The sequence below is a fragment of the Salmo trutta genome, chromosome 39, assembly GCF_901001165.1.
Source record: "Salmo trutta chromosome 39, fSalTru1.1, whole genome shotgun sequence".
NCBI lineage: Eukaryota > Metazoa > Chordata > Actinopteri > Salmoniformes > Salmonidae > Salmo > Salmo trutta.
In genome coordinates this window covers 12,506,391-12,518,458 of record NC_042995.1, presented here as the reverse complement: position 1 = coordinate 12,518,458, position 12,068 = coordinate 12,506,391, and the positions used below count along the sequence as shown (strand labels likewise).

General features: G+C 46.5%; 1 protein-coding gene across 2 annotated transcripts in view; it reads right to left on the bottom strand.

Moving 5' to 3' along the window:
* The window catches only part of LOC115179716 (guanine nucleotide-binding protein subunit alpha-11-like), a 40,042-nt gene that overhangs the window by 5,159 nt on the left and 22,815 nt on the right, over positions 1 to 12,068 (bottom strand). The window contains exons 2-6 of one of the 2 annotated variants that reach the window (XM_029741399.1): positions 9,398 to 9,582; positions 9,077 to 9,231; positions 4,691 to 4,819; positions 472 to 601; positions 57 to 210 (exon numbers count right to left, since the gene is read on the bottom strand). In XM_029741399.1, coding sequence (XP_029597259.1) covers positions 57 to 210; positions 472 to 601; positions 4,691 to 4,819; positions 9,077 to 9,231; positions 9,398 to 9,582 — 753 coding nt within the window. Of the gene's footprint in view, positions 1 to 56; positions 211 to 471; positions 602 to 4,013; positions 4,143 to 4,690; positions 4,820 to 9,076; positions 9,232 to 9,397; positions 9,583 to 12,068 lie in introns of both variants that reach the window. The other variant, XM_029741398.1, reaches the window with a different exon arrangement.

The following is a 12,068-nucleotide window of genomic DNA, read 5'->3' as shown; positions in this document are numbered from 1 at the left end:
AAACCATCAGACACACAGTATATCACTAAGGTAACTGTAAACACACACACACACACCATCGAACTCAGGGAAGTAGTCGACCAGGTGGGAGTATGAGATCTTCTCCTCCAGGAGATCCTTCTTGTTGAGGAACAGGATGACTGAGGAGTTCTGGAACCAGGGGTAGGTGATGATGGTCCTGAACAACGCCTTACTCTCCTCCATTCGGTTCTGACAGAGGGACAGAGGACAGTTAGTAAGGGTGTTTGATATGTGTGTGCCGTGATGTGTGTGGTATCTTTGACATGATAACCACAGATCTAGGAACTCCAAAAAGGAACCATTGGGGATAAAGGCATATCAGATCCTGGATCACTGGATAGTCAAATTCTACCTAGTCCACCTATGTTCCACTATGGGAAACCGGGAGGGCAAAAAGGCGAACCATCTCTCCCACCTTTCCCTAGTGTGTGTGTGTGTGTGTGTACACACCTCATTGTCAGACTCCACCAGGACTTGGTCGTACTCGCTGAGGGCTACCAGGAACATGATGGAAGTGACGTTCTCAAAACAGTGGATCCACTTCCTCCTCTCTGACCTTTGACCCCCTACATCCACCATCCTGGAGCATGGACGGATGGAGGAGAGGTGCCAGGACACGGAGGATGAGAGAGAAGAGATGTTAAACAGCGTTGTGTTTGTAGAACAACTAATAAGACTGTCTAAAAACTATAAAATGGCTTCCTGAATCCATCCATGCAGAAGGGTTGGTGCCAATCAGTCCTCATTGATTTTCTATGTCTGTGATTTAACTCCACTTAGTGTATGGATGGATTCAACAGCTACATGAAGACCTAGCCCAAAACCACACACACATACAGAGGCTGGTGGAAAACTTGAGATGTAGAATCCTAATGACCGCCATTTTGGCACATAACGTTCCAAGACAATCCCATTCAACTGAGACTAAACGAGAACGTTTGGTGGCAACATGGAGGACAGTTTGTTCACTGAACTCTGTCTCATCTATGGCCCTGAGAGGTCACAGTTAGGAGAGCCTACGGTGGAAAACACACACAGATCATAAACTGACATACAGTACCAGTCAAAAGTTTGGACACACCTCATTCCAGGGTTTTTCTTTATTTTTACTATTTTCTACATTGTGGAATAATAGAAGACATCAATACTTTGAAATAACACATATGGAATCATGTAGTAACCCAAAAAGTGTTAAACAAATACAAATATATTTTATATTTGAGATTCTTCAAAAGTAGCCACCCTTTGCCTTGATGACAGCTTTGCACACTCTTGGCATTCTCTCCACCAGCTTCATGAGGTAGTCACCTGGAATGCATTTCATATAACAGGTGTGCCTTGTTAAAAGTTAATTTGTGGAATTTCTTTCCTTCTTAATGCGTTTGAGCCAATCAGTTGTGTTGTGACAGGTTAGGGACGGTATACAGAACATAGCCCTATTTGGTAAAAGACCAAGTTCATATTATGGCAAGAACAGCTAAAATGACAGTCCATCATTACTTTAAGACATGAAGGTCAGTCAATGCGGAAAATTTCAAGAACTTTGAAAGTTTCTTTAAGTGCAGTCGCAAAACCCATCAAGCGCTATGATGAAACTGGATCTCATGAGGACCGCCACGGGAAAGCAAGATGGTGTGGGGTTGCTTTGCTGGTGACACTATCGGTGATTTATTTACAATTCAAGCCACATTTAACCAGCATGGCTACCACACCATTCTGCAGCGATACACCACCCCATCTTGTTTGTGCTTAGTGGGACGATCATTTATTTTTCAACAGGAAATGACCCAAAACACACCTTCAGGCTGTCTAAGTCTATTTGACCAAGGAGAGAGATGAGTGCTGCATCAGATGACCTGGCCTCCACAATCACTCGGTGGATGAGTTGGACCACAGAGTGAAGGAAAAGCAGCCAACAAGTGCTCAGCATATGTGGGAACTCCAAGACGTTTGGAAAAGCATTCCTCATGAAGCTGGTTGAGAGAATGCCAAGAGTTTGCAAAGCTGTCATCAAGGCAAAAGGGTGGCTACTTTGAAGAATCTCAAATATATAATATATTTCGATATGGTTACTACATGATTGTGTCCAAACTTTTGACTGGTACTGTATGTAACATACAGTGTTGAAACAAATGTAGGTAACACTTTACTTCTTGAAGATCTGACTTTAAACTGCTTATTATCATTACATAATTGAGTTTATGTAGGCCTATGTTATAGGCAGTTTACAACGTTATCTATGCATAAAGTGTTACCCAGTGATTGGATCATCAGTAAAGAGTGAGCGGTGCCCATCACCATTCTCAAGTTGCCCCTAACCTCAGATCTAGGATCAGATAACCTTACCCCAATTCCAAACATTAACCATAAGTGGGATGAAGGTATATCAGATCCTGGATCAGTGGATAGAGGAAAATTCTACCTAGTCCACCCCGTAGCAAGATGGGAGGGCAAAAAAAGCAAACCAGCTCTCCCACCGTTCCCTAGTGTGTGTGTGTGTGTGTGTGTGTGTGTGTGTATGTGTGTGTCTGTGTTCCTGAAGCATTAGCCAAGCGCAATAGTGCAACCCTGGTGGAGGTGAGACAAAAAGAGGAGAATGAGAGAGGAGGTAGAGAGAGGACTAGGAACAGAGAAAGAGGAACAGACGAAGACTGATGAAGGGATGAGAATTAAAAAAGGAAGAAGATGGAGGGATACAGAAGGCACCTCTGATGGCGGGATTCCTTTCCTGGGTGAACGACAGGAGTGTGTCCTCCGAGTAGTTCTGACTGGAGTGTGTGCGTGTGAGAGTGTGTGCATGTCAAGGTTTCTTCCTTCCGTTTTTTTTTGCCACTGTCTTCCTAGGTTGTCTTTTAGGTTTTGTTAAGCGTTCTTCTGTGTTAAACGATTCAAGTAGAAGTAAAGTTAAGTAATGTAAAATGTTAGTCTGTCTGATAAAGTTACATTATGTACCAGGAACTGATTCAGACCAGGTGAGACTTGTTCTAAGTCAGTGATCTTAATCAATGATTTAACATCCAGGGAAAAGGCAACCAGCAGTACTATGGTCTTCGAGGCCTAGATTTGCATAGTCCTGTCTTTGAATTAAACAGATTGTTTTTTTGTTTTTTTTTCCAGAAGTGAATGTATGTGATTTAATTAATCCTGCTGTAGCATGGGGTACTGCAGTCCACAGAGACCAAGAGCCAATCAGAGCCCTGCAGGACCCCAGGCCCGAAATAACATCCTTCACTGGGAGATAGAGAGAGGACGACCTCCTTTCCTCTGCCAGGATGAACAGAGGGGAGGAGAGGAGAAAGAGGGTGACCCATTTTAAAAAGACGGGCGCCAGAATATAGGACTTTGGACTCACGAGGATGTGTGTGAGTATATGAGTGGAGGAGGTTGGGTGTGTGTGGGAGAGATCAAGCCTACAATAAAACACAGCTCTGTCCACTGCTGATTGAAGAGTTCAATGATAGTTATGGAACAACCAGAACGTATGACATGCGAGATGTACACGCACACATCGGTACGCCCTGTCCAAATACTGATAAATGTATCCTTCCTTAATTTAAAGTAACCACTAATTAATGACATGACTGGATTGGTGAAAGCTTAATGTGGGACCCTGACTTTCACCTATGCTCTCATGCCAGACTGTGATTACTTTGAGAAAAGGAGAATGCATTTTAAGAAGTAATGGAACCGGGCCAAGGGATGATTCACTGCTTAACATGACTGCACAAGGGCACTGATGCTGATGCTAGCATCCCCTTCCTGAATTCTGCATTTGCTAGGCTAATGTTAGCACCTTAGCCTCCTCTACTTGAAAATAATGCTTTTTCTAAGCTGACGTTAGTTGCGCCACCTGACTAATGCTTTTGCTAGGCTCATGTTAGCACGTTAGCATTGTCTACCTGAAAATGATGTATTTTCTAGGCTAATGTTAGCAACTCCACCTGACTATGACGTGTCTGCTAGGCTAAAGTTAGCACGCTAGCATTGTCTACCTGAAAATGATGCTTGACAAGTCGAAGGGGTACTCTATGATGCCGGTGGTGGGGATTCGCACCCTCAGAACATCTTGCTGTGTGGGCAGATAGTTGTTGTCTGAGATACGGTCCAGATCAGTTAGATAGCTACACACCGAGGGAGAAAGAGAGAGAGACAGAAAGAGACAGACCACAGTCATATAAAGCACAGTAGACAGTAAGCATTACCGCCACACCCCCCTACCAATCCAGAGAAGGTGGATCAGTCCAGTGTGGAAGGCTTGGGCGACCGTACCAAGTCTAGGAGAACAGTAGTGTTGGTCCGTATTAGGCTTCCACCACCACCCCGAGCCCCATACACAGACCCACTCACCCCCCAAAGCAACTCTGAGAACAGCCGTATCAGGTCTTTACCTTCACAATAAAAGGCTTTAGTTTAGTTGTAGCCATTTTTGCATCAACCCAACAAGCCATTTTGATGCCATTACGCATCATTTCTAGTTTGTGGTTCTGCAACAATTGCATAACAGTTGGGTTGTCCTGAGTGGGCCCAGTCTCAGAGAGGTGCTATGTGGGGACCTGGGTGTGTGTGTGTGTGTGTCAGTGTGTTGCAGGACAGTGACAAAGTGAGGACGTCGGTGGCAGCAGCAGAGGCAGAGAAGGAGCAGTCCCTCGCTGCAGTACCGTGACGGTACCTGAAGATGCAGTTCTCCAGGTCAAACGGGTACTCTATGATTCCCGTGGTGGGGACCCGGACACGAAGCACATCCTGCTGAGTAGGAACATATCCCTCCGCGGTGACGCGGTCTATATCACTAAGGTAACTGCAGACACACACAGACACACAGTCTATCACTAAAGTAACTGCATGGCTGCACATACGCACTAGCATGCTGACCAGACTGCTCGATTGTGCGCCGTCACGCGCATGTTGATTTTGTCCACCCACACCAGACGCGATCACGACACGCAGGTTGAAATATCAAAACAAACTCTGAACCCACTATATTCATTTGGGGACAGGTCGAAAAGCATTATATAAACATTGGGTTGTTATTTGACCTGAAATGCACAAGGTCCTCTACGCCAACAATGAATCCACAGATAAAAGGGTAAACTGAGCTAGTTTCTAGTAATCTCTCCTCTTTCAAGTTTCTTCTTCTCCTTTGACTTTACATGGCGGTTGGCAACCAACTTTAAGGTGCATTACCAGCACCAACTGGACTGTGGACCTGAGTTCATCTTTCAATCGCACACGTGGGTATATGCTCCTAAAAACCAATGAGGAGCTGGGAGAGGCGGGACTTGCAGCACGTCAAGCCTCACAAATAAAACCAAGTTCTATTTTAGTGCCTGGCTACGCGGACGCTCGTTGACGCCCACAAGCAGTGTGGGTGCAATCATTGAATAACTTGTACAGTCATAGCCAAAAGGTTTGAGAATGACACAAATATTAATTTCCACAAAGTTTGCTGCTTCAGAGTCTTTAGATATTTTTGTCAGATGTTACTATGGAATACTGAAGTATAATCACAAGCATTTCATAAGTGTCAAAGGCTTTTATTGACAATTACACGAAGTTCATGCAAAGAGTCAATATTTGCAGTGTTGACCCTTCTTTTTCAAGACTTCTGTAATCCGCCCTGGCATGCTGTCAATTAACTTCTGAGCCACATCCTGACTGATGGCAGCCCATTCTTGCATAATCAATGCTTGGAGTTTGTCAGAATTTGTGGGTTTTTGTTTGTCCACCCACCTCTTGAGGATTGACCACAAGTTCTCAATGGGATTAAGGTCTGGGGAGTTTCCTGGCCATGGACCCAAAATATTGATGTTTTGTTCCCTGAGCCACTTAGTTATCACTTTTGCCTTATGGCAAGGTGCTCCATCATGCTGGAAAAGGCATTGTTCGTCACCAAACTGTTCTTGGACGGTTGGGAGAAGTTGCTCTCAGAGGATGTGTTGGTACCATTCTTTATTCATGGCTGTGTTCTTAGGCAAAATTGTGAGTGAGCCCACTCACTTGGCTGAGAAGCAACCCCACACATGAATGGTCTCAGGATGCTTTACTGCTGGCATGACACAGGACTGATGGTAGCGCTCACCTTTTCTTCTCCGGACAAGCTTTTTTCCAGATGACCCAAACAATCACAAAGGGGATTCATCAGAGAAAATGACTTTACCCCAGTCCTCAGCAGTCCAATCCCTGTACCTTTTGCAGAATATCAGTCTGTCCTTCATGTGTTTCCTGGAGAGAAGTGGCTTCTTTGCTGCCATTCTTGACACCAGGCCATTCTCCAAAAGTCTTCGCCTCACTGTGCATGCAGATGCACTCACACTTGTCTGCTGCCATTCCTGAGCAAGCTCTGTACTGGTGGTGCCCCGATCTCACAGCTGAATCAACTTTAAGAGACGGTCCTGGCGCTTGCTGGACTTTCTTGGGCGCCCTGAAGCCTTCTTCACAACAATTGAACCTCTCTCCTTGAAGTTCTTGATGATCCGATAAATGGTTGATTTAGGTGCAATCTTACTAGCAGCAATATCCTTGCCTGTGAAGCCCTTTTTGTGCAAAGCAATGATGACGGCACGTGTTTCCTTGCAGGTAACCATGTTCTTCCTCTGTCAACCAATGATTCCAAGCACCACCCTCTTTTTGAAGCTTCCAGTCTGTTATTCGAACTCAATCAGCATGACAGAGTGATCTCCAGCCTTGTCCTCGTCAACACTCACACCTTTGTTAACGAGAGAATCACTGACATGATGTCAGCTGGTCCTTTTGTGGCAGGGCTGAAATGCAGCGGAAATGTTTTTTTGGGGGGGATTCAGTTCATTTGCATGGCAAAGAGGGACTTTGCAATTAATTGCAATTCATCTGATCACTCTTCATAACATTCTGGAGTATATGCAAATTGCCATCATACAAACTGCGGCAGCAGACTTTGTGAAAATTTATATATATATATATATATGTGTCAGTCTCAAAACTTTTGGCCACGACTGTATGTGTACATTTATTTTGCAACGCTCGCAACGTGAGCACTGTGGTCAGCATGTCACACACACACACACACACACACACACACACACACACACACACACACACACACACACACACACACACACACACACACACACACACACAGGGCAGAAGAGACTGATTAGCTGTATTACAACAGGGTTTTTGACAGGGGGCAGCGTTGGGAGCGATTCTTCAGCCCTGGTCCTGGAGATGCCCTGGGGTGTGCAGGCGTTCGTTCCAGCCCAGTCCAGCTCAAACACACCCAATTCAGCTTATCAAGGTCCTCACGTCCAATTAGCTGGGTGTCAGCAGAGATGGTGTCCTCTCATAACGTTAACAGGCAATCAACCAGGAATCAAAGATCAACATTACGCTCACACACACAATTCACTATATTCTAAGGTTTGACTTGACTTAAATGTCAGCAATAGATTGTTTAAATGGTAAACATGTGTGTAGTCATTGTATTGATGAATAAGTACTGGATAATTATTTCCAGAACCTTTAGAAGGTAAAGCAATGGTGTATGTTCAGTATTAGCTGAGTGTGAGGGGTAGAGAGAGGAGTGTATGAACTGTAGTGTGTGTGTGTGTACAGTGCATTCAGACACATTGATTTTTTCCACATTTTGTTACGTTACAGCCTTATTCTCAAATGGATTACATTAAAAAAATCCTCAATCAATCTACACACAACACCCCATAATGACAAAGCGAAAACAGGCTTTTAAAAAACAGAAATACCTTATTTACATAAATATTCAGACCCTTTGCTATGAGACTCAAAATTGAGCTCAGGAAAGTATCGAGGCACAGATTTGGGGAAGGGTACCAAAAAATGTCTGCAGCATTGAAGGTCCAAGAACACAGTGGCCTCCATCATTCCTAATTACAAGAAGTTTTGAACCCTCAAGATTCGTCCTTGAGCTGGCTGTCCGGCCAAACTGAATAATCGGGGGAGAAGGACCTTGGTCAGGGAGGTGACCAAAAACCCAATGGTCACTCTAACAGAGCTCCAGAGTTCCTCTGTGGAGATGTGGGAACCTTCCAGAAGGACAACCATCTCTGCAGCACTCCAGCAATCAGGCCTGTATGGTAAAGTGGCCAGACGGAAGCCACGCCTAAGTAAAAAGGCACATGACAGCCTGCATGGAGTTTGCCAAAAGGCACCTAAAGGACTCTCAGACCATGAGAAACAAGATTCTCTGGTCTAATGAAACCAAGATTGAACTCTTTGGCCTATATGCCAAGCTTCACATCTGGAGGAAACCGGGTACTGCTAATCACCTGGCCAATGCCATACCTCCGGTGAAGCATGGTGGTGGCAGCTTCATGCTGTGGGGATGTTTTTATGCGGCAGGGACTAGGAGACGAGTAAGGATCAAGGGAAAGATGAACGGAGCAAAGTACAGAGAGATCCTTGAAGAAAACCTGCTCCAGTGGGCTCAGGACCTCAGACTGGGGGCGAAGGTTCACCTTCCAACAGGATAACGACCCTAAGCACAGAGCCACTTAGGATTGGCTTCGAGACAAATCTCAATGTCCTTGAGTGGCCCAGCCAGAGCCCGGACTTGAACCTGATCGAACATCTCTGGAGAGACCTGAAAATATCTGTGCAGCAACGTTCCCCATCCAACCTGACAGAGCTTGAGAGGATCTGCAGAAAATAATGGGGAGAAACTCCCCAAATACAGGTATACATTTGCATTTTAAAATAAGGCTGTAACGTAACTAAAAGTGAAAAAAGTGAAGGGGTCTGAATACTTTCCAAATGCACTGTGTGTGTGTGTATGTGTGTGTGTGTGTGTGTGTGTGTGTGTGTGTGTGTGTGTGTGTGTGTGTGAGAGAGAGAGAGAGAGAGAGAGAGAGAGTCAGTCTCTCACTCTATTTCTATCCATCAGCACTCCGGAGTGGGGGCAGTGAACCACACACACACACACACACACACACACACACACACACACACACTAAAACCCACACGCAAATACCTCAACCCCAACACACACATCCACTCCTCCCCCACCCGAACAACCTCTCACAGACAGAGACACACCAGGACATACTATTTAGTGGAGTCTGATAGCTGGTATTCCCTGCGTCGGTCGTAGGCCTCCTGTATCCCAGGGTCGGCCCACAGGGTCTTGATGGCGCTGATGTAGGGCTGGTCGAAGCCACAGATCTTCTCTATGTCCACCTCCTTCACTAACATGGCATTCGACTGGGGAGGGAGGGGGGAGACAGATAGAGACAGACAGAGAGAGGAGGGAAGAGTGAGTGCATTGGAACTATATTGTGTGAGTGACTGTGGATGCGTTCTGACCAAGCTAATTCTGGTTGTGTGTGTGGAAGGCAGTGGTTTTTATGGTTGTGTTAGTAATTCCTACCCGGTTCTGTTCGTATTTGAAGGGGATCTTGAGGTTCTCTGTGGCTTTGATCATAGACTGCATGGAGGTGAAGATGTTCTGGTACACCAGCCTGATGAAACCCCTCTTGTCCTCCTCTGTGTAGCCCGCCCCGTGGATGATCCTCATCTGCTTGATGAATGTACTCTTCCCACTCTCTCCTGTACCTGGACACACACACAGAACACCTACTGTTAGCACCACTCTCTCCTGTACCTGGACACACACACAGAACACCTACTGTTAGCACCACTCTCTCCTGTACCTGGACACACACACAGAACACCCACTGTTAGCACCACTCTCTCCTGTACCTGGACACACATAGAACACCTACTGTTAGCACCACTCTCTCCTGTACCTGGACACACACACAGAACACCTGCTGTTAGAACCACTCTCTCCTGTACCTGGACACACACACAGAACACCTGCTGTTAGCACCACTCTCTCCTGTACCTGGACACACACACAGAACACCTACTGTTAGCACCACTCTCTCCTGTACCTGGACACACACACAGAACACCTGCTGTTAGCACCACTCTCTCCTGTACCTGGACACACACACAGAACACCTACTGTTAGCACCACTCTCTCCTGTACCTGGACACACACACAGAACACCTACTGTTAGCACCACTCTCTCCTGTACCTGGACACACACACACACAGAACACCTACTGTTAGCACCACTCTCTCCTGTACCTGGACACACACACAGAACACCTACTGTTAGCACCACTCTCTCCTGTACCTGGACACACACACAGAACACCTACTGTTAGCACCACTCTCTCCTGTACCTGGACACACACACAGAACACCTGCTGTTAGCACCACTCTCTCCTGTACCTGGACACACACACAGAACACCTGCTGTTAGCACCACTCTCTCCTGTACCTGGACACACACACACAGAACACCTGCTGTTAGCACCACTCTCTCCTGTACCTGGACACACACACAGAACACCTGCTGTTAGCACCACTCTCTCCTGTACCTGGACACACACACAGAACACCTGCTGTTAGCACCACTCTCTCCTGTACCTGGACACACACACACAGAACACCTACTGTTAGCACCACTCTCTCCTGTACCTGGACACACACACAGAACACCTACTGTTAGCGCCACTCTCTCCTGTACCTGGACACACACACAGAACACCTACTGTTAGAACCACTCTCTCCTGTACCTGGACACACACACAGAACACCTACTGTTAGCACCACTCTCTCCTGTACCTGGACATACACACAGAACACCCACTGTTAGCACCACTCTCTCCTGTACCTGGACACACACACAGAACACCTGCTGTTAGCACCACTCTCTCCTGTACCTGGACATACACACACAGAACACCTACTGTTAGCACCACTCTCTCCTGTACCTGGACACACACATAGAACACCTACTGTTAGCACCACTCTCTCCTGTACCTGGACACACACACACACAGAACACCTACTGTTAGCACCACTCTCTCCTGTACCTGGACACACACACACACACACACAGAACACCTACTGTTAGCACCACTCTCTCCTGTACCTGGACACACACACACACACACACAGAACACCTACTGTTAGCACCACTCTCTCCTGTACCTGGACACACACACAGAACACCTACTGTTAGCACCACTCTCTCCTGTACCTGGACACACACACAGAACACCTGCTGTTAGCACCACTCTCTCCTGTACCTGGACACACACACAGAACACCTGCTGTTAGCACCACTCTCTCCTGTACCTGGACACACACACAGAACACCTACTGTTAGCACCACTCTCTCCTGTACCTGGACACACACACAGAACACCTACTGTTAGCACCACTCTCTCCTGTACCTGGACACACACACAGAACACCTGCTGTTAGCACCACTCTCTCCTGTACCTGGACACACACACAGAACACCTACTGTTAGCACCACTCTCTCCTGTACCTGGACACACACACAGAACACCCACTGTTAGCACCACTCTCTCCTGTACCTGGACACACACACAGAACACCTGCTGTTAGCACCACTCTCTCCTGTACCTGGACACACACACAGAACACCTACTGTTAGCACCACTCTCTCCTGTACCTGGACACACACACAGAACACCTGCTGTTAGCACCACTCTCTCCTGTACCTGGACACACACACAGAACACCCGCTGTTAGCACCACTCTCTCCTGTACCTGGACACACACACAGAACACCCACTGTTAGCACCACTCTCTCCTGTACCTGGACACACACACAGAACACCTGCTGTTAGCACCACTCTCTCCTGTACCTGGACACACACACAGAACACCCACTGTTAGCACCACTCTCTCCTGTACCTGGACACACACACAGAACACCTGCTGTTAGCACCACTCTCTCCTGTACCTGGACACACACACAGAACACCTGCTGTTAGCACCACTCTCTCCTGTACCTGGACACACACCTACAGTGAGCTCCAGAAGTATTTGTTTCGACTCTGTAGTCCAGCACTATGGATTTGAAATGATACAATGACTACTAGGTTAAAGTGCAGACTGTCAGCTTTGAGGATATTTTCATCCATATTGTGTTAACGGTTTAGAAATTAGAACTATTTTTGTACATACGTTTCCCCTCCCCATTTTAGGGGAT